The 23938-nt window shown below is 40.1% G+C and overlaps 1 protein-coding gene across 4 annotated transcripts in view; it reads left to right on the top strand.

The window, feature by feature from the left end:
- Positions 1–15979, top strand: part of IFT25 (intraflagellar transport 25) — a 33977-nt gene extending 17998 nt beyond the window's left edge. For all 4 annotated transcript variants that reach the window (XM_070786511.1, XM_070786514.1, XM_070786513.1 and 1 more), the window contains exons 4-7: positions 6258–6364; positions 8126–8194; positions 13326–13369; positions 15780–15979. In XM_070786511.1, the coding sequence (XP_070642612.1) occupies positions 6258–6364; positions 8126–8194; positions 13326–13369; positions 15780–15893 (334 nt within the window). In that variant the 3' untranslated portion in view covers positions 15894–15979. The remainder of the gene's footprint in view (positions 1–6257; positions 6365–8125; positions 8195–13325; positions 13370–15779) is intronic.
- The last annotated feature ends 7959 nt before the right edge of the window (positions 15980–23938 follow it).

Consider the following 23938-nt stretch of genomic DNA (forward strand, 5'->3'; position numbering starts at 1 on the left):
AGACAAAAATAACAAAGATAAGAGCAGAAATCAATGAAATAGAAAATAGACAACTAGAAAAAATTACCAAAACCAGAAGTTCATTATGTGAAAAAATTAATAAAAGGTATAAACCTCTAGCAAGACTAAAATAGAAAGAAAAATGCAAATTACCAATATCAGAATTGAAACAACCATTAAACATTCTAAAAGAATAGTAAGTCAATATAAAGAACAAATTTAGGCTAATAAACTTAACAACTTAGATGAAATGGACAGATTCTTTGAAAAACTCCAGCTATAAAAATGATATAAGATGAAATTTAGAAATCTGAATAGCTTATATCAATTATATAAATTAAATTATATAAAGTATTTAGAGAGAAAATAGTACCAATATTCCATAAATTCTTTCAAAAACAGAGGAGGGAAACATTTTCAAAACTGTTTTATGAGAACAATTATAACCTTGATCCCAAAACCTTACAAAGACATTATAAGAAAGGACAATTAAAAAATAATATCCTTTATAAACATAGATATAAAACCATTATAAATTGAATTCAGCAAATGGAGTTTGTCATAAGAATGCAAGATTGGCCTATTTACCATATTATCACAGGAGTACAGATTGAGTGTAATTTACTGTATTGCCAGAGCAAGAGAGAAGAAAATCATATGGTCATTCCAGAAAATCATTAGAATTCAGCATCTAAACATGATAACAATTCTCAAAAAATTAAAAAGAGAAGGGAACTTTCTCAGTCTGATAAAGGCATCTACTAAAAATTTTCAACTTAATGGTGAAATAGTAAGTGCTTTCCTAATAAAACAAATGAGTGTATATAACAAAACAGAAATAGACTCACAGATACAGAAAACAAACTAGTGGATTTAAGTGGAGAGAGGGAAGCAGGGAAGGGCATGATAGGGTTATGAGATTAACAGATACAAACTACTACATAAAAAATAGATAAGCAATGAGAATATTTTGTATAGCACAGGGAAATATAACCATTATTTTGTAATAACCTAACATGGAGTATAATCTATAAAAATATTGAATCACTATGCTGTATACCAGAAACTAATATAATACTATAAATCAACTGTATTCAATATCAAAAAATGCTTCCTCCCTAAGACTGGAAACAAATCAAGGATGTTGTCACCATTTCTATTCAGTATTGTCCTGGAAGTCTTGGCCAATGCAGTAAGGCAAGAAAAGACATAGAAATCATAAAGACTGAAAAGAAAGCAAAATTGTTTTTGTTCAGTACAGTATGATATTACTTATATGTGGAATCTAAAAACTTAGTGGACTAGTGAATATAACAGAAAGAGAAGCAGACTCACAGATACAGAGCACAAACTAGTGTTTACCAGTAGGGAGAGGAGAGAGAGGCAAACTATTGGATATAAAATAAGCTCAAGGATATATTGTACAACATGGGTAATATAGCCAATATTTTGTAATAACTGTAAATGGAAAATAGTCTTTAAAATTAAATAAAATGTTAAAAGAAAATTAGTAGGTATATTATAATGAGGCTAATGATCAAAATACACCCTTATAGTATTTCCCCAAAGAGTGTTCCTATTCTTGATGGCAACAAGGAAAATAAGTTTTGGAATGAGCCCTCTTTACATATGTAACGAAGTAGACTTTTTAACTATTCATAATATTTATTTGAGTTTCAGTTTCTCCAGGGGGTTGTGTGTGTTTATAAAACAGGAGCTGTTGACTACTTAAAAAAAAATTGTCTTTGTTCACATGTTATATGAATCTACATAACCCTAAGGAATCTACAAATATCTGCTAGAGCTAATAAGTGGATTTAGCCAAGTCAATACACAAAAATCAATTGTATTACCATATACTAGCAGGAAACATTTAAACAGTGAAATTTTTTAAAATTCCATTTATATTAGCAGTTAAATAGACATGAAATAGGAATAAATTTAATAAGACACTCAAGACCTTTACACTCAAAACTATAAAACATTGCTGAGAGAAATTAAAGAACTAAATTAAAAGATACACTACATTCATGATTGGAAAACTCAATATTGTTACCATGGCAGTTTCTCCGTAAAACGACTGTTGTTCTTGTAGTAATGTATATGGAAATGCAAACTAATCTTGAAAAAATAATCTTGTCACATCTTATAAAAGAAGAAAGTTGCAGCCCTGAAATTATCTGATTTCAAGATAAATACACAGTAATCAAAACAGCATGGCATTTTAGTAAAGATAGATCTATATAGATCAGAGCAACAGACTAGAGGGCCCAGAATAGATCCATGCATGTAAAGTCAATTAATTTTCAACAAAAGGCTAAGGATATAGAAATAGATCAGTGGAATAAAATGGAGGGGCAGAAATACATACACCTATAACTAGTCCTTTAATTTTAGAATAAGACACTAAGGTAATTTAATAGGAAAAAGAGTCTTAACATGTGGTGCTGGAACAACTGAATAAACATGTGGATAAAAATAAACCTCAACCCCTACCTCATACTGAACACAAAAATTAATTCTATATGGATCATAGAACTATATTCAAAGCTAAAATGTTTAAGCTTATAAAAGAAAACATAAAGTATTTTTGTGACAATGAGGTAGGCAAAGATTTCTTAATGAAGACACAAAAATTATAAGCATAAAAGGGCAATGAAACTGTACTTCACCAAAAGTAAGATTACTACTCATTGAAAAATGCAAATAAGAAAATAAAAAGGCAAACTGAAGCCTGGGAGAAAATGCTCACAATACATATGTCTGACAAAGGACTCCTACAAATATGTAGTAAAAGTGGAAAGTGGAAAGAACATTTAAGTTTACTTATTTTTAATTGAAGGATAATTGCTTTACAATATTGTGTTGATTTCTGCCATACATCAACATGAATCAGCCATAGGTGTACATATTTCCCCTCCTTGTTGAATCTTTCTCCCACCTCCCACCCCATCCCAACCCTCTAGGTTGTCACCAGTTTGAGCTCCTTGAGTCATCCAGCAAATTTCCACTGGCTATCTATTTTACATATCATAGTGTTTATCTTTCCATGCTTCTTCTTCTTGTTCAGTCGCTCAGTCGCATCTGACTCTTTGCGCCTGCATGGACTACAGCACGCCAGGCTTCCCTGTCTTTCACCATTACCTGGAGTTTGCTCATATTGATGTCCATTGAGTAGGTGATACCATCTAACCATCTCATTATCTGTCATCCCCTTCTCCTCCTGCTTTCAACCTTTCCCAGCATCAGGGTCTTTTCCAGTGAGTTGGCTCTTTGCATCAGGTGACCAAAGTATTGAAGCTTCAGCTTCAGCATCAATCCTCCAATGAATATTCAGGATTGATTTCCTTTAGGATTGACTGGATTGATCTCCTTGCTGTCCAGGGGACTCTCAAGAGTCTTCTCCAGCACCACAGTTCAAAGGCATCAATTCTTTGGTGCTCAGCCTTTTTTTTTTGTCTAGCTCTCTACTCTGTCCATTTGTCCCACCCTCTAAAGTGGAAAGAACTTTTTAAAAAAATGAGAAAATACTTAGTAGACACTTCACAAAAGAAACTGTACGAATGACCAGAAAGCAGATGAAAACGGGCTTAGCATCATTTGTCATCAGGAAAATGCAAATTAATACCATAGTCAGACACCATTTCACATCCAGTAGAATAGCTAAGAAGCCTGACAACAGAATATTGGCAAGAATGTGGAACAACTAGAATTCCCTTACATTTCTGTTAGGAATGTAAAATGGCATAACCACTTTGGAAGTCTGACATTTTCTTATAAAATTAAATATTAGTTCAGTTCAGTCACTCAGTCGTGTCTGACTCTTCGTGACCCCATGAATTGCAGCACGCCAGGCCTCCCTGTCCATCACCAACTCCCGGAGTTCACTCAAACTCACGTCCATCAAGTTGGTGATGCCATCCAGCCATCTCATCCTCTGTCGTCCTCTTCTCCTCCTGCACCCAATCCCTCCCAACATCAGGGTCTTTTCCAATGAGTCAATTCTTCACATCAGGTGGCCAAAGTATTGGAGTTTCTGCTTCAGCATCAGTCCTTCCAATGAACACTCAGGACTGATCTCCTTTAGGATGGACTGGTTGGATCTCCTTGCAGTCCAAGGGACTCTCAAGAGTCTTCTCCAACACCACAGTTCAAAAGCATCAATTCTTCGGCACTCAGCTTTCTTCACAGTCCAACTCTCACATCCATACCTGACCACTGGAAAAACCATATAGCCTTGACTAGATGGACCTTTGTTGGCAAAGTAATGTCTCTGCTTTTGAATATGCTATCTAGGTTGGTCATAACTTTCCTTCCAAGGACTAAGCGTCTTTTAATTTCATGGCTGCAGTCACCATCTGCAGTGATTTTGGAGCCCCAAAAAACAAAGTCTGACACTGTTTCCACTGTTTGCCCATCTATTTCCCATGAAGTGATGGGACCGGATGCCATGATCTTCGTTTTCTGAATGTTGAGCTTTAAGCCAACTTTCTCACTCTCCATTTTCACTTCCATCAAGAGGCTTTTTAGTTCCTCTTCACTTTCTGCCGTAAGGGTGGTGTCATCTGCATATCTGAGGTTATTGATATTTCTCCTGGCGATCTTGATTCCAGCTTGTGCTTCTTCCAGCCCAGCGTTTCTCATATTGTACTCTCCATATAAGTTAAATAAGCAGGGTGACAATATATAGCCTTGACGTACTCCTTTTCCTATTTGGAACCAGTCTGTTGTTCCATGTCCAGTATGACTCAGCAATTCCACTCCTAGTAATTATCCAAGAGAAATGAAAACATTTCCACAAAAACACCTGTATAAGAATGTTTATAGAAGTTTTATTCATAATGGTAAAAAACTGAAAACAATTCAAATATTCAACAAAAGTATCAAGCAAGCGACTTTCCTGGTGGTCCAGTGGTTAAGAATCCACCTTACAATTCAGGGGATACTGGTTCAATCCCTGGTCCAGGAAGAACCCATATGCCATGGGGCAACTAAGCCCATGCACCACAACAACTGAGCCTGCATTCTGGAGCATGCAAGCCACAACTGCTGAGCCCACATGCAGCAACTGCTGAGGCCCACACACCCTGGAGCCCATGATCTGCAACAAGAAAAGCCGCTGCAATGAGAAACCCATACAGTGCAACTAGAGAAAGCCCCTGCACAGCAACAAAGACTCAGTGCAGCCAAAAATAAATAAATAAATAAATATTTTTAAATCAAACAAAAATATATAAACAAATTATAGCATAGTCTGTGGTAATAAGACTCAGAGCAGTGGTTGCCTAAGGGAGGTAGGGATTGTCTGGAGAGAAAGAGAAAGGATATGTCTAGCATAATGGAAGTGTTCTTTATCTTGATTAGGCTATTATTTACCTTGATGTATTGGTTACATAAACATATACATTTATCAAAATGCATTTGTACATTTAAGAGAAATTTCACTGTAGGTAAATTTTACCTCCAAAAAAGAAGTAAAAAACCTTATATAATTAAAGAAATGATTATTTATATAGTCAATACTATAAGTGTGTGTGTATGTGTGTATAATTTTTTTATATTATATAACTAACACTTGAGTGCATGTTTTAATATTTTTTCAACAAGCATCTGTTGTGTATTTACTGTTGGTCAGCCATTGTGATAGTTGCTGGGGATGTAAAGGTAAGAGAAAGTAACTGGACTTAAAGAAGGCATGGCTGGAGTAATAAAAATATGTGAAAAAAGTGCTAATATAAACTGGATGCTGTTTATGAGGTGAGTGCAAAGGAGGGAGAAAGTGATTGTGATTTGGTGGGCTTGGAGAGATGTGACCAAAAAGTGAATAAACTTTTGCAAGGGAAGAAAGGCTTCCACAGAGGCATGAGTCTGCATGACGTGTTTGCAGAATTTTAATCGGTCCAATGTGACTACAGTAATGAGAGATGATATCATGATGGGGGACAGTATACTTAATGATGGGACCAGATTGTACAGGATCATTAAATGCCATACTAAGGAGTTTAGATTTATAGGCAATAAGGGATCACTAAGATTTTAGACAAGAGTGACATCAATTCCATGTTTTAAAGAATATATCTGGTGGTTGTAAAGAATTGTTAAAGTTGGGGAGAGATTAGAGGCAGAATAAACAGGAAGGGATTGTAAGAATCCAATGGTGGTTTATTTTTTTTTAGTACTTATTCACTAGGATTTGTGATTAAGCATTTCTAAACATTTAGCTGTTCTTTTCTGTTTTTCTTTAAAATTAACAATAGAAATCCAGAAACTTTTTGGACCACCACAGGAATGTTTCCCCAAGAGTTCATTATATGTTTTCACAAGCATGTGAGGATTGAAAAGCTTGTAATCCAGAGTTACTTTGGTAAGCATGATATTTTCATTTCATTTCATTAATTTTCATCTTTCAGTTTTTCCATAGGCAGAATGCACATATGTAAACTTTTGGCAAAACACTGATTTTTTTTACAGCATGGAATCAAGTTTTATTGCTGGGGTTGATGGGTGGAGAGTATGGGTTAACTGTCTCGAGCACAGTTAGCTTCTCTGAAACTGCGAATTTGAAACCCTTCCAAAGTACGTAATAATTTCCATGCAGTTTTCTACGTGAAAGCCTTTGGCAAAAGACCCTGTGATGAATTTAAGAAGCCAGCTTGCCAGAACGCTAGGTTTCTTCACATCTTTATTCCAGATTTTTTTGGCTAGGGGTTCTCTGTCAAATTCTTTCTGAAAATCTGACAACCCTGATTATTTACATTTGGTAACTTTGATTCTTTTATTAATGTGGCCATTTTCTGAGGGATTTAGGAAGAATATCTTCCACTAAAACTAGGATGGAAGATAGTCTTCCACTAGGATGGAAGACTATCTTCCATCCTAATCGTGTTTTATGTTTTTTTTAAGGACAGAGTATATCAGGCAAAATCATGGTAGGAAACAGGATACATCCCAGGTGGCTCAAATGAAGAAACATTATTGATGGGACCACTTATACAGAATTATGGCCTGGGTTAAGGGAACAAGCTAGGGATGCTGAGACACCCAGAAACTGGCTATAGCAGTAAGCCATTACCTCCCTGGGCCAAAGGAGGAAAATAGTATTTGCTGGAGAAGGAAATGGCAACCCACTCCAGTGTTCTTGCCTGGAGAATGCCAGGGATGGGGGAGCCTGGTGGGCTGCCGTCTGTGGGGTCGCACAGAGTTGGACACGACTGAAGCGATTTAGCAGCAGCAGCAAGGAGAACTGGAGCGTGTACAAAAGGGCCCTGCCCAATAGGAGCTGTAACCAGGGAGGAGCATAACCACTGCCAAAGACAGGACACTGAAGCAGGAAGGGAGTAGAGAAAACACAACCTGCTTTCAGTTCCCTGCTGCCCTTCAGTTTCCTCCCAGTCCCTACCGTTGGCCAGATCCAGTCAGTAGGCAGTGGGAAAGTAAGTCCAGGAGGTTCGGTCCCCAGGGGTCCTCCCTCAGGGTGCAGAGCAGAGAAGAATGGATTTGGAGCGAAGGGAACTGCTTTAGGGGTAAAGGAGAAAAGAAAACCAATGCAGAAGGAAGATGATGCATTGTCTCTTCTCTCATTAATTATGAAGGCTCTGGAGTTGGACCTAAACTTTGAATTCTAGTTCTGCTACTTACTAGCTCTGTAGCATTGAACATTTTGCTTGACTTCTGTAAGTTGTCTGATTTCTTTAAGCCTGTTTTCTCAGCATTAAAGCAGGTTAATAATACCTTTCTCCTAAGGTTGACGTCAAGAGTGAATGAATATGTCTGACATAGTAGTTTCTGCATAAAGTTTTATGATCAAGACCACTAATAGTGTTATTTACCAGTGTACCAAAAAAAAAAAGAAAGAAAGAAACAAAAACAAACCAGATGGTACCAAACTCAAAAAGGCTCTGTTAGCTTTGTGTTATATGCTTGCAAACACTTGTAACAGTTACCCAGACTGTACTTTACCATAGGGATTTATGGAAAAACGGTGAGTGATTTTCCTGATCCCAGTACTTTGTGCATTCCCACTAATGCCTGCCGGTCTTAGACAGAGGGAAAAAGAAATCAAGAGACAGCAACATAGAATTACAGAGATAATTAACACTTTATTTTTGTTTATTTACAATGTCAGTGCGGACCTTGAGGATTGAAAAGAGTACTTCTAAAGAGCCAGTTGATTTTGAGCAATGGATTGAAAGAGGTATGTGCTTGGTTCACCAGCATTATTTTGATCATGAGAGGGTAGAGAATTGTGTTTTACTCTATATTTCCAGTTGTGCTTCATTTTGGTGAAAAAAGGTGGCCTGAATGATTCTTTTGACATATTTAGATAAACCTAGAAAAACTCAAATTTGAATACTAAGATGATTCTTCACTTCCTGGTTATGTAATTGTTAACATGTTACTTAATTTTTCTGAGTTTCAGAATCCTTATCTGAAAAATAGAGATGATATCACCATTTAAAGTTTTTGTGAACACAGTGTCTGGCATATGGTAGACAAGCAATAAATATTAGTTTTTAATCTTTCCTTCCTTCCTGATTAGTGGTATTATTTAAATATTATTGGCAGAATTGGTAGCCTCTCATAAAAGACAGCATGTTGCCTTCATGTGTCTATCTGTTCCTTCCCAAAATACCATGAAAATAATAATAAAGGAGTAAAATGAGTCATAAACCTACAGGGGCAAAAAATAAAAATAAACAGGGAACCAGGAATTCAGAACAGATGTGTGAGGTCAATATATGGAAGAAAGGAAGCAGTTGGAGGAGTAGTAACTTCTGTAGCAGAATTGAGTAGATTATAACCTCACTACCTGGCAAGGAAGTTTATCTAATAGAATCTCAGGAACTTGAAGGCAAAGGTACCATGAAAAGTTTGAATGAGGCATGGACAAGAAAAGTGATTGGTGGAACATCTATTTACAAAGTATAAAAGACTTTAGGTACCTTCCTCCCACAAACTACTCCCAAGAGTGACTAGGAACTTTGAATGTTGAGCCTCAGGACTCAGGGAGACCAGTCATAGTAAAGAGAATGAGTGAGACATGGAGTGGAAAACAGGGGATTGAAGTGGAAACCTATATAATAAATAGTGGGAACTCTAGCCTCCTTCCTATGGTCTGCCCAGCAACCAGAAATACAGCCCCAGCCAGGAGATTGGAGGATTCATCTTTGGAGAAACTGAATGGTCCCAAAAGATGTGTGGATACAGAGTAAGGCTAGTTCATTCCTGGTCACCCTATGGAAATCTGGTAGTCAGTGAGTCTGGCTCATGTACTGTTTTCCAGTGATCTATTCATAAGTAACAAAACATAGCCCCAAATCACCAAACATACGGTAAAGACCTAAATATAATCAGGCCTTTACTTCTAACTCCATCTGTAGGAAAAGAGGGTAGAAAACAAATGAAATCACAAGGGGGCACTATGAGAAAATGTGGGACATTTTATGATACAACTGACGTGGTCTCTTCAGTAAGTCAATGGTGTGGGGGGAAAATGTGTGTGTGGGAGACAAAGAAGTTCAAGATTAAAAGAGGCTTAATTCTGGTTTGAATAAACCAACCATAAAAAGACATTTAAGGGGACAATGGGGACCTTTGATGGGGTAGGAAATAGCAACCCACTCCAGTATTCTTGCTTGGAAAATTCCATGGACAGAGGAGCCTAGCAGGCTACAGTCCGTGGGGTTGTGAAGTATCGAAAACAACTGAGTGACTGAGCAGGCACGCATGGGGACCTTTAAATATATACTAGGTATATGATATTAAACAACAGAATGGGAAAGACTAGGGATCTCTACAAGAAATCAGAGATACCAAAGGAACATTTCATGCAAAGATGGGCTCAATAAAGGACAGAAATGGTATGGACCTAACAGAAGCAGAAGATATTAAGAAGAGATGGCAAGAATACACAGAAGAACTGTACAAAAAAGATCTTCATGACCCAGATAATCACGATGGTGTGATTACTGACCTAGAGCCAGACATCCTGGAATGTGAAGTCAAGTGGGCCTTAGAAAGCATCACTATGAACAAAGCTAGTGGAGGTGATGAAATTCCAGTTGAGCTATTCCAAATCCTGAAAGATGATGCTGTGAAAGTGCTGCACTCCATATGCCAGCAAATTTGGAAAACTCAGCAGTGGCCACAGGACTGGGAAAGGTCAGTTTTCATTCCAATCCCAAAGAAAGGCAATGCCAAAGAATGCTCAAACTACCGCACAATTGCACTCATCTCACATGCTAGTAAAGTAATGCTCAAAATTCTCCAAGCCAGGCTTCAGCAATATGTGAACCGTGAACTTGCCGATGTTCAAGCTGGTTTTAGAAAAGGCAGAGGAACCAGAGATCAAATTGCCAACATCTGCTGGATCATGGAAAAAGCAAGAGAGTTCCAGAAAAACATCTATTTCTGCTTTATTGACTATGCCAAAGCCTTTGACTGTGTGGATCACAATAAACTGTGGAAAATTCTGAAAGAGCTGGGAATACCAGACCACCTGATCTGCCTGTTGAGAAATTTGTATGCAGGTCAGGAAGCAACAGTTAGAACTGGACATGGAACAACAGACTGGTTCCAAATAGGAAAAGGAGTTCATCAAGGCTGTATATTGTCACCCTGTTTATTTAACTTATATGCAGAGTACATCATGAGAAACGCTGGACTGGAAGAAACACAAACTGGAATCAAGATTGCCGGGAGAAATATCAATAACCTCAGATGTGCAGGTGACACCACCCTTATGGCAGAAAGTAAAGAGGAACTAAAAAGCCTCTTGATGAAAGTGAAAGAGGAGAGTGAAAAAGTTGGCTTAAAGCTCAACATTCAGAAAACGAAGATCATGGCATCCGGTCCCATCACTTCATGGGAAATAGATGGGGAAACAGTGTCAGACTTTATTTTTCTGGGCTCCGAAATCACTGCAGATGGTGACTGCAGCCATGAAATTAAAAGACACTTACTCCTTGGAAGGAAAGTTATGACCAACCTAGATAGCATATTCAAAAGCAGAGACATTACTTTGCCAACAAAGGTTCGTCTAGTCAAGGCTATGGTTTTTCCTGTGATCAAGTATGGATGTGAGAGTTGGACTGTGAAGAAGGCTGAGCGCCGAAGAATTGATGCTTTTGAACTGTGGTGTTGGAGAAGACTCTTGAGAGTCCCTTGGACTGCAAGGAGATCCAACCAGTCCATTCTGAAGGAGATCAGCCCTGGTATTTCTTTGGAAGGAATGATGCTAAGGCTGAAACTCCAGTACTTTGGCCACCTGAAGCGAAGAGTTGACTCGTTGGAAAAGACTCTGATGCTGGGAGGGATTGGGGGCAAGAGGAGAAGGGGACGGCAGAGGATGAGATGGCTGGATGGCATCACTGACTCGATGGACGTGAATCTGAGTGAACTCTGGGAGTTGGTGATGGACAGGGAGGCCTGGCATGCTGCGATTCATGGGGTTGCAAAGAGTCGGACACGACTGAGCGACTAATCTGATCTGATCTCTGATATGATTATTAAAGCATTTTTAAATTGTCATATGATAGTGGCATTGTAGTTACAAAAGAAAACATTCTTTAGAGATGGATAATCAAATATTTAAAGGTGAAATACCATGATGTCTCAAACTTTCTTTAAAATACCTTGGCAAAAACTTAGATAAACCAAGTATGGTGAAATGCTAATAATTGTGAATTCAAGACAGTGGGTATATAGAGTGATATCCTGTCTTTTTTATGTATATTTGAGATTTTTCAATTTTTCATAATTAAAACTAAGCAAATGAAAGAAGAAGTTACTAATTTCTAGTGGAGGAGGAGTTGTATAAGAAAGAAAATGTGTCATAATTTATTACTTATTTCAGCAGTAAATAACATATAGACAATGATGTAGCCATCAAGTATTGATTTCAAAATTGAGAGGATGGCAGGAAGGAAAATTTGTAGGAAGAGGAGGAAGAGAATACTGGTCCAAGAGATATAAATTTTCACCTACTATAATATAAAGTCAGTAAAAAATGGATAAATCAAGAAAAGGATCATGAAATATATTATAATTCCAGAAAAAATAACTTAAATATTTACCTCTGGGGAACAGGATTGGAGGAAACGGGGTCAAGCAGGGGACTGCTATTTTGTATTACCTCAGAGAAAGGTTAGGAAACAGAAAGAGTCATCCATAATCTTACTTCCCAGAGACTTCCCTTTTTGTACTGTCTGCCTTTTAAAATTAGGTACACTGTTTTGATATTAGAGCTTCCCTGGTAGCTCAGGTGGTAAAGAATCCACCAGGAGTCCCTGGTTCAATTCCTGGGTTAGGAAGATCCGCTGGAGAAGGGATGGGCTACCCACTCCAGTATTCTTGGGCTTCCCTGGTGGCTCAGCTGGTAAAGAATTCACCAGCAATGCAGGAGACCTGGGTTCAATCCCTGGGTTGGGAAGAGCCCCTGGAGAAGGGAAAGGCTACCCTCTCCAGTATTCTGGCCTGGAGAATTCCATGGACTGTATGGTCCATGGGGTCGCAAAGAGTCGGACACAACTGAGCAACTTTCACTTTTCACATTTTGATATAAGTAAAATTACTTTCTAAATAATATCAATATTATTTTTTTAAGTTGTGAATTTCTTTTTCAGAACTTTTTATTTTTTATTGGGGTGTAGCTGGTTAACAATGTTGTGGTAGTTTCAAGTGAACAGGGAAGGGACTCAGCCATACATACACATGCATCCCTTTTCCCCCAAACTGCCCTCCCATCCAGGCTGCCACATAACAATAATGTGAATATTATTATATCAATGAAATATTTCATCTTTCCAAAAGAATGTTTGATATGATTAACTCATGACCAAATAAGTTAATCTGTCCTAAAATCACACTGGTACTAGTAAAGGTTTTCTGAAGCAGGGTACCAGAAAAGATCAATTCATGGGTGGTATAACTCAGCATCATAGTGAAACTTCATTGTGAGAAACTGAGCCCTAATCAGTACCCATGAGAATGGTGAGACAGCCTCTCAGGCCTGCAGTTACTGTTAGTAACTTGATCCTTTAAAAGGACTTTCATATTTTATTAATTCTTCACTTGATATTCCTTTACTATAATTTATATTTACTTTTATTTATACTCACTGAGATATTTTATAGCTCATATATAGTTTAGCTTTTATATCTTTTTATCAAATATCTCTATTTTTATATTGGATTTTATATACCAAAACACTGGTATATCTGGTCTAACTAAAATTTTATCAGATATCACGTTTTGCTGAAAATAAATTTCAATATATCCTGATGCAGTTTGAGCCCTACCTCAATTCTGTTAAATTTGTGTTTTAGATCTAGTACATACAGAGGGGCAGCTTCAAAATGAAGAAATTTTGGTAAGTAAATATACTTTGAAGATATATACATTATCTTTGGCCAGCACAATGTATTTAAATTTTAAACCTATCTCCATAATCATAAAATTACTAAATACCCTCGTAATATTGTAGGTTCTGTGTCTGACCAACCAATAGAGGCAGTTATTCTCAGAAATATTATGATCTAAATATAGCTTTCATAAGTTAGGCTCTTTTCTGTCATAGACAGGATGACAGCCAAGATAAAACAGAATTCACTTTTATTATTTTGTTTGTTCATTTATTTTGAAGTATTTATTTACTTTCATTTCATTCTGTAGTCCTTATGGAATAGGAATCAAAACAGGTCGAGATGCCAAAATTGGATGTTAATTTAAGCATGAAGGGACAGGGAGATTCAGATAAGGGAGCTGGAGCATAGGATCAGCAACAAATAAGCCAAAGAGAGACGAGGTGAAAAGGGAACCAGCATTTTCTGACAGCATTCCACTGGGCTTTGCTTGTCAAGTGAGATGAATGGCCGCTGCCGGGGAAGCTGCTGCCTCATCACGAGTTCCTCTGTCCCCAACTTGTCAGGCCCTGGTTTTAGACAAACACAAACAGTTAAACAACCGAGAATGTGTTTAAGGTAGTAGTGCTTATTAAGATTTCTCTCTATAAGGGTTAAAGAGGTACCTTGTCCGTTAAGTTTCATTCTTCACAATTTACTGGCAGCTGCTATGAAATCAGTGTTTCAAAAGATTCTGTAGTGTTTGGATCCTATTAATTGTCTTCTCTACCACCCAGTTGTCGTGCCCAGTGACTGGGGAGGCCATGCGTGCGTGTTAAGTCACTTCAGTCGCGTCCAGCTCTGTGCAACCCTATGGACTATAGACCCCGCCAGGCTCCGTGGTCCATGGGGATTCTCTAGGCAAGACTACTAGAGTGGGTTGCTATGCCCTCCTCCAGGGGATCTTCCCGACCCAGGGATCAAACCCGTGTCTCTTATGTCTGCTTGCATGGCACTCGGGTTCTTTACCACTAGCACCAGCTGGGAAGCCCAAGGAGGCCAGTAGGGAACAGAAAAATGATTAATTAGATTGAATTTTATCTTCCTGTTTTTCTCCATATTGTTTCATTGATTATGGTTAGTAAGCGTCTGCTAAGGATTTTGTTTCAGGAGTCATTGTGTGTCAGGGAGGGTGGCAGCATCATAGAACTTTTGGAGAAGAGTAAGGGGGAATGGAGCCTTCCCTGGGGGCTCAGTGGTCAAGAATGCACCTGCAATGCAGGAAAGGCAGATTCGATCCCTGGGTCAGGAAGATCCCCTGGAGAAGAAAATGGCAACCCACTGCAGTATTCTTGCCTGGGAAATCCCATGGACAGAGGAGCCTGGCGGGCTACAGTCCATGGGGGTCAAAAGAAGAGCTGGACATGACTTAGCAGCTAAACAACAACAACGAGGGGAGAATGGAAGGCAGTATATCACCCATAGTTAGCGCCCTGTCAAAACAGCCTTTGCTGTACTCATTTTCTTCTAATTGTCAACCACATGTGTTACATAGTTACAATAGTGTACATGAAAAACTTTGTGTTTTTTTTATTTAATGTTATATCAAATGCTTCATAATTATGATTTAAAAATTAAATGTATTCAGATAGAGGTTAACTGATTTCTTTTTTCCTCCCTCTGTCATTATAACTCCTACTACAGGGGACATCTTATGCCTGTTCCTGCTATCATGGTGTTCATGTTTTTAGTTATTTTCTAAAATTAAATTTCAAGAAATGGAAATACTGGGTCCATGGGTATAGACATATTTATAGTAGTGTAGTACCAGTAGTTTAGTCTCTAAGTTGTGTCCAACTCTTATGACCCCATGGACTGTAGCCTGCCAGGCACCTCTGTCCATGGGATTCTCCAGGCAAGAATGCTGGAGTGGATTGCCATTTCCTTCTCCAGGGGAATCTTCCTGACCTAGGAATTGAACCCAGGTCTTCTGCACTGCAGGCAGATCCTTTACCAACTGAGCTACGAGGGAAGCCTATAGACATATTTATAGCTTCTTACATATATTGCCAAATTGCTTTTCAGAGAAAATATATAAATATAAAAGTATAATAATGTTTTAGGGTAGTGTATTTTGAGGCATCATCCAACAAATGAAATCTTTTATCATGAAAAATACTTTAAAAATTAATCAGAATTGTACAGTGCAGTTTTTTGCTCCACCTGCATTCTTCCTCAAACCAAGGCTGATGTTTGGCTATTACATATCAGAACAGCCATATTGTTATATGTGGCTGGCTTCTCTTCTGAACATTATATCTTATAAATCATTATATACTTATAATATCATTCTTGTGTCAAACCCTTTCATCTGCTAACTGCTTGTTTAGCAGTTAACTAGAATTGCTAAATCATCTGTATTTATTTTTTCCCTTACAGGCACGTGATGGCCACGTCACTTACTTGAGATTCATTATTGTGTCAGCCTTTGATCATTTTGCATCTGTGCATAGTGTTTCTGCAGAGGGAGTAGCAGTCTCAAATCTTTCTTAGTAATTATAATATACCCATGCACTATTTTTTAACAGTATATTTATTTAAACATGAAGTTGTCATTATTAAAGGAATTTGTATCAGTCTGTTTCAGTTTTATCTTTCCCTTCAGCATTTTCTAGGAATTTGGTTCATCAGACAGCAGTGATGACCAACATGTAGGTCATAAGAAAGCGTTTGCAAAAAAAAAAAGCTTTTGTTTCAGTGTACAGCTTAACCAAGTACATGACTACATGGAAACAACTGGCATACACTGTGACTCCACAGCATCTAACATACTACCCTTTGGCTATCAGTGCATTAATTTTTAAATTTACTGATTGATGTAAAGGGCTAAATGAAAAATATGGACACTAAACAACATACAAGTTCAAAAAAGAGAAAACATTTATGGGAACATTTCCTTGAGGTCATGGAATTTGAGTTGGGCCCTGTAGGACAAATCATTTTATTTTTTTTCTTTTAATTTTATTTTCTCTTGATTTGAAGACTTCAGAGAAGAGTTAGGAAACATAATCTTATTTCCCCAAGGCAACCATTATTGATATTATTTGATTTGTTTTTTTTACATTTTGAGGAGGTAAGAAACAAGATAGGACATTGTGTGGAGATACAAGACATCTCTGAATGTATCTTTTTATACAACTTGAAATAAAAATGTAAATAATATAGCCAAAAGTTAAAATGACAAAGCAATTCTAAAATGTTGGAAATAAATAGAAAGGCATTAACCTACATTTATTACAATTGATTGACTCAGAAAAAAAATGGCATTGGAATATAGTATTTTATCTGTGCAGCCCATATTAGTTTCCTATGGCTTCTGTAATACAGTACCACAAACTTGGTGGTTTAAAACAATAAAAAGTTATTCTCTCACTGTTCTGGAGACTAGAAGTCAGAAATAAAGGTATTGGCAGGGTTTGTTTCTATTGGAGTTTTTGAAGAAGATTATATTCTTTGCCTTTCTCTTAATTTCTGGTGTTGCTGGCAATCCTTGGTATTCCTTGACTTGTGGCACCATAGCTCCAGTTTCTGCCTCTATCATCATATGCCATTCTTTCTGTGTTTCTTTGTATCATCTTCCCTCAATGCATATATTTTTCTGTGTCTTCTCTTCTTATAAGGACAACATCATGTTGAACTAAAGACCCTTGCTGCTGCTGCTAAGTTGCTTCAGTCGTGTCTGACTCTGTGCGACCCCATAGATGGCAGCCCACCAGGCTCTGCCATCCCTGGGATTCTCCAGGCAAGAACACTGGAGTGGGCTGCCATTTCCCTCTCCAATGCAGGAAAGTGAAAAGTGAAAGTGAAGTCGCTCAGTCGTGTCTGACTCCCAGCAACCCCATGGACTTCAGCCTACCAGGCTCCTCCACCCATGGGATTTTCCAGGCAAGAGTACTGGAGTGGGGTGCCATTGCCTTCTCCAAAAGACCCTTACTCCAGTATTATCTTAACTAATTACATCTGCTGTGACTTTCCAATCAGATTGCTTTCACAGGTACCAGGGGGTTATAGACCTTTCAAAGCTCTTTTCTCTCTCCCACAATGACCAGCAGTGATGTTTTTGTACACAGTAACTACTTCATCATTTTGGGTCTGGGAGTGAGACTGATGATAACAGGTAGTAGAGCTCTCAGTCAATCCGAGGTAGACATATAGAAGGAGAGATGAATCTTCATTTAGTTTGGGAGTAGGGTGGGGGTTGCTGCATCACGCCACTTGCAGAATTTTAGTTCCCTGACCAGGGACCAAACCTGGGCACCCTTCAGTGGAAGGCCAGAGTCCTAACCTACTGGACTGTAGGGAGTTCACAAACCAATGATATTTTGGAGTTGCTTTTTACCCCAGCATAACCTGGCATATCCTGACTGATAATACAGACAACTGTAGAATATAGCTCATCCTAGAGGACAAGTGCGGAGAAGGCAATGGCACCCCACTCCAGTACTCTTGCCTGGAGAATCCCAGGGATGGGGGAGCTTGGTGGGCTGCTGTCTATGGGGTTGCACAGAGTCGGACACGACTGAAGCGACTTAGCAGCAGCAGCAGCAGCAGCAGCAGCAGCAGCAGAGGACAAGTGACCTGGTTTCTTCGACAAGTCAGTGATGCAAAAAATGTTAATTAAGGAAGGGGGTCCACTCTAGATTGAAAGAGATATAAGAGGACCCCAAAATACATGCCTTGTATAAATCTTATTTGGATGCTAATATGAGCAAACTAATTGAAAAAAAAAAAAAGACATTTTAAAGATAATTGGGAAAATCTGCTTATGGATTGGGTAGTATTCATTTGCTTTTGCATGGATTAAGTGTGATCCTGGCTTTAAGATTATGTAAGAGAAGGCCCATATTTTTCAGAGATACATTTAGTAGATTCAGATACAAGTATGTAGGTTTATTACATGGTATTTGGGCTTTGCTTTAAAATAATTGAGCATTTTTTTTTATAGGAGAAAAGTTTAGTTGAAGCAAATGAGCAGTAAGTTGGTGGATCTGGGTTATGGATACACAGGGCTTCGTTGTACTAGTCTCTCTAATGTATGCTTGGAATTCTTCATAATAAACAAAAATAAATAATGCCACAGATGATATCTTTGTGCAAAAATCTTTGCCTACCCCTCAGATGATCTTTTTTTAGAAGAGATTCCCAGAAGGGAACTAGTCAAAGTTAAGAATAGTTCTAAGGGGCTTCCCTGGTGGCTCAGTGGTAAAGTATCCACCTGCAGTGCAGGAGACCTGGGTTTGATCCCTGGGTTGGGAAGATCCCCTGGAGAAGGGAGTGGTAACCCACTCCAGTATTCTTGCCTGGAGAATCCCATGGACAGAAGGGCCTGCGGGTTACAGTCCGTAATGTTGCAAAGAGTCGGACATGAACTGAACTAAGAATGCATGCGTGCACTGGTGGTTCAGTGGTGAACAATCCACCTTGCAATGCAAGGGATACCAGTTCAATGCCTGGTCCAGGAAGATCCCACATGCTGAAGAGCAACTAAGCCCACTCCCCACAACTACTGAAGCCCCTTTCGCCTAGAGCCTGTGCTCCATAACAAGAGAAGCCACTGCAACGAGAAGACCACCCACTGCAATGAAGAGTAGCCCCTGCCTGTCATAACTAGAGAAAGCTCATGCGTAGCAACAAAAATCCACTACAGCAAAAATAATAAATGAATAAATCTTTTTTTTAAAGAAAAGTTTTAAGGCTTTAGATATTTTCTGATAATTTGCTTACCAAGATTTGTTGCACAGATTTACTCTTGGAAAGGTTACTTTTAGATAAATGGAGGAAGGTAGAAAAAGTACTTCAATAGTGATGTTGGTGCCATCAGAGACATGAAGGTGTATATACAGAGAGATGAATGTATATATCTGACTGGGGCAAAGAGGCCTGAAATGGTACATTACAGCCAGATCACAGAGAGCCTTTAATGCTTTCAGATATTTTCCTGATAATCCTGGAGCCATTTAAGGTTTTTGAAAAGGGAGGTAACCTAGAGCAATTGTGTTCATGTTCAATAAAATGAAACACTGAGGATCTTCTTTTTCCCAAACTTCCTAAACTGGAATGTCAATAAGTCTTCATTTAAGGAACACTGCATTAAGGCTTACAGATCACTGGAAGGGATTTCTAGAAGTTATCTGAATGATCTCTTTGGCACAGGCCTACTAAATGATCTTTAAGTCTTTTTTCTCTGTTTCTCTCCTGTGAATGCAGGGAAAGTATAGTGCTTGTAATACCACTTCATGATATTTGAAAACCGCATCCTTTAACCTTTATTTTCCTAGGCTTCAAAAACTCATTTTCACTTGAGAAAACCACTCTCTTGTCTCAAGCAGTAGATAGACCAATATGTGGCTTTATCTTTTCTGTTTTTCACTGCTGAACCCCACTGTAGGAAAGGGGCAATTGGCCAAGATGGCCAATTCAGGCTCTCTCACCCCATGTCCTCTTGCTCTCTCCCCACCTTTTGTAAATAATGACTTTACATGGTTACGTAACAGCTGCACACGTGCATATAAGCACCACCTGAAAAGCTGTTGAGTTGCGTTGCAGTGCATTAGCCACAAGAGAATAAAGCATGTCTGCCTTGATGCAAATGAAGCATGTCTGCAGTTCCTACAGCTCCTCGAATCTTCTTCCAGGTTCTTCTTATCTGCGTCCTAGCTCGCGCCTTGCCTAGCCTGGGTTCAGTGATCAGTGAGACAATTGGCAGAGTCGGCAGGGTTCCCAGCATGTAGGGGAGCCCGAGGCTCCAATGGAAGGAGGAAGCCAGTGGCCACCACATAGCACTTGGTACCCGGGGGCCGGGGTCCTCTTGGCATGGGCCCCGGTGGAAGACTGGGAGGTGGTGGACAGGCCACTGGATAGCACTAAAAAAGCATTACAAGCAGTGAATTCCCATTTGCTGGACAAGGCAGCATGGACTGCTGCTGGCACCATAGTGTGGGTATTCCTGACTGCCCTGAAGGTGAATATGAATCGTGCCCTACATAATGCCATGCAGGTCCATAATGTGCAGAGACGCTTGGAAGAGCTAGAGCAATGTATATTGACATAAAGCAAGAAGGGCGTGGCCTTGAAGAACCCAGTGTTTCTGACAGTGAAGTGATAAGGGATAGTAATGATGAAGTTATGAGACTGAGAAATGTTATGAGACTGTGGGTTCCCGCTTTTTAGCAAGGCCTATTGTGCAGCAGGTAGGCTGTGAAGAAGGCTGAGCACTGAAGAATTGATGCTTTTGAACTGTGATGTGGGAGAAGACTCTTGAGAGTCCCTTGACTGCAAGGAGATCCAACCAATCCATTCTGAAGGAGATCACCCTGGGATTTCTTTGGAAGGAATGATGATAAAGCTGAAACTCCAGTACTTTGGCCACCTCATGCGAAGAGCTGACTCATTGGAAAAGACTCTGATGCTGGGAGGGATTGGGGGCAAGAGAAGAAGGGGACGACAGAGGATGAGATGGCTGGATGGCATCACTGACTCGATGGACGTGAGTCTGAGTGAACTCTGGGAGATGGTGATGGACAGGGAGGCCTGGCGTGCTGCGATTCATGGGGTTGCAAAGAGTCGGACACGACTGAGCGACTGATCTGATCTGATGGTGCAGCAGAAGGATGGGGCCAACAAGGCACAGAAGCCCCGGGAGGCCTCAGACATCAAGGAGGCCAAAGAGAAGAGGAGCGGCACTGACTCTGCAGCCAGGACAAAGTCCAGGAAGACCAGCTAGGAGCAAGGACCAACCCCGGTGGAGAAAATGAAGAAAGGAAAGAGGGAAAGTGAAACCACAGTGGAGAGTTTAGAGCTGGATCAGGGCCTGCTGAACCCACCCCTGCAGAGCCCCGAGTAGTCCACAAAGTCTGCAGACAGCCAGAAATGACACTCAGACAGCAAGTGAAGTGCAGGAAATACAAGGACCTGGGCTTCACGTGGTGGATGATGATGGGGAAACTATCCCAGTGCTTGAAGTCAGCCGGACAGCTGCCCTCTCAGCTCCTACACTGGCCTGGCAGGTGGAGGAGCCTCCAGATGACAAGTGTTTTACAGGTGGCGTGCGAGACACCATTTTGAGCACTGTCTCATCCATCTCTTTTGGTTCCTTAACTGCTACCTCAATGGTGGCAAGCTTGGGAGAAGTAGAGGGACGGTGGCAGGCAAAGGGGATTAGAAGTGTGAAGACCCTGATTGGGGGGCTGGCTGGTAAAGGCCCCATCCGGGTTATGTGGATGAAAAAATGTGGGCTGATTTGTTGGCAGCGGGAGTTGACAGAAATAAAATTGATAAACAGCCCAATGCTCTGCTCCTAGAGCTATGGGAGGCAACTGAAACTGGAACAGCAGTTTGCCAAGTTTGGGAAGCGCCCACAGCAAGAGATACAAGCAGTTCAGTTAGAAGATTACATGGCACCCAAGGATGTTCCTTCAGAACTGTAAAGGCTGTGACCTTACTTTTGGAAACTGGATGGCTCCCTGTATGGAGGTATACAGTGAAGTCTGTGTCATTTGATGTGCTACTAACCTCTGATTCTCTTGCAGATTTAGAACAGTATGCAGCAGAGCTTATAAAGCATTTGGAATCATGTGGGCAGGCTGTGAACGCTGCAAAAATCTCTTTGAAGGGGTAGGCCCAACGCCTGTGGGAGGTTTTGCGGGTCTTTAATGAGAAACCCCTCAGGGATGGAGTTGCCCCTGTGGAGGCTGTCCTGCTTCTCGTCACTGCACCTAAACAGCTGCAAGTAACAACAGACATTTTGATAAAGCCTGGATACAGAACCAAAGGTAATATCCTGCTGCCAGCTCCAATTGGGATTTCACAAGGACGGATGGTGGACTTGACTCGGCCATGGAAGATAAAGGCACTTCACATGCATTGGATGGCTTTTCTAGCCCCATGGGGGCAAGGATTGCAACATGAGTTCCAGGTTGTACCCTGGGTGACGAGTGCCTGGCCCCATTGTGTTCAAGTCACCTGTCCAGTACCTGGCGTTGGTTTTTTCTATGTACTGGGGAATGTAACTGTTGTTGTAGCATCTACTGCTGTTGCAGAATGGGGGTATGTAACTGTTTGTTGTAGCCTTTACTGCTGTTACAGGATGTAGTTCCACTGGACAGTGTTAGTCACCATGGGAATATCTCCAAAGGTGATCTGCGTTTAGATTGTAAGGTGAGAGGCCCTGAAGGAGTGGAATGTAGGGAAGGGGCAATTGGCCAAGATGGTGCTGGTCAGGCTGTCTCAGCCCATGTCCTCTCGCCCCACGTTTTGGAAATAATGACTTTACATAGTTATGTAACGGCTGAGGCCATTTATAACACTGTGCATGTGCATCATGACCTATATAAGCACCACCTGAAAAGCTGTTGAGTTGCGTTGTGGTGTGTTAGCACAAGGGGATAAAGCATGTCTGCTTTGCTGCTGTGAATAAAGAATGTTTGCAGTTTAAGAAAGTGTCTTAATGGTAGTAAGGAAGGAATATCAACAACCTCCTGTATGCAGATGATACCAGCCAACTCATTGGAAAATACTCTGAGGCTGGGAAAGTTAGAAGGCAGGAGGAGAAGGGGATGACAGAGGACAAGATGGTTGGATGGAATCACCGACTCAATGGACATGAATTTGAGCAATCTCTGGGAGATGGTGAAGGACACGGAGGCCTGACTGCAGTCCATGGGGTTGCAAAGAGCTGGACACGACTGAACAACTGAACAGCAGCAACAGCCACTGTAATGGCAGGAAGCAAAGAGGAACTAAAGAGCCTCTTGATGAAGGTGAAAGAGGAGAGTGAAAAAGCTGGCTTAAAACTCAACTTTCAAAAAACTAAGATCATGGCATCAGGTCCCATCACTTCATGGTCAATAGATGGTGAAAAAGTGGGAAAAGTGGCAGATTTTACTTTCTTGGGCTCCAAAGTCACTGCAGACAGTGACTGCAGCCGTGAAATTAAAAGAGGCTTGCTCCTTGGAAGGAAAGCTATGACGAAGCTAGACAGCATACTAAAGAGCAGAGACATCACTTTGCTCACAAAGGTCCAAATAGTCAAAGCTGTGATTTTTCAGGTAGTCAAAAATGGATGTGAGAGCTGGACCATAAAGAAGGCTGAGCACCAAAGAACTGATGCTTTGGAATCGTGGTTCTGGAGAAGACTTGAGAGTCCATTGGATAGCAAGGAGATCAAACTAGTCAATCCTAAAGGAAATCAATCCTGAACATTCATGAAGGACTGATGCTGAAGCCCCAAACTTTGGCCACCTGACGTGAAGACCCTCATGCTAGGAAGATTGAGGGCAGGAGGAGAAGGGGGCGATAAAGGGTAAGATCACAGACTGCCTATGTATGACATGAGTTTGAGCAAACTCAGGGAGATAGTGAAGGACAAGGAAGCCTGGCGTACTGCAGTCCATGGGGTCACAAAGAGTCTGACAAGACTTGGTGATCGAACAAGAAGTTGCTTATAGGTTCTATCTCCAAATACAGTCACATTGGGACTTATGGCTTCAACATCTGAAGGGGGTTGTACAATTAAGTTCAGGTGGTGAGAAGGCAGCCAA

Source organism: Bos indicus, chromosome 3 (genome assembly GCF_029378745.1).
Source record: "Bos indicus isolate NIAB-ARS_2022 breed Sahiwal x Tharparkar chromosome 3, NIAB-ARS_B.indTharparkar_mat_pri_1.0, whole genome shotgun sequence".
Classification (NCBI taxonomy): Eukaryota; Metazoa; Chordata; class Mammalia; order Artiodactyla; family Bovidae; genus Bos; species Bos indicus.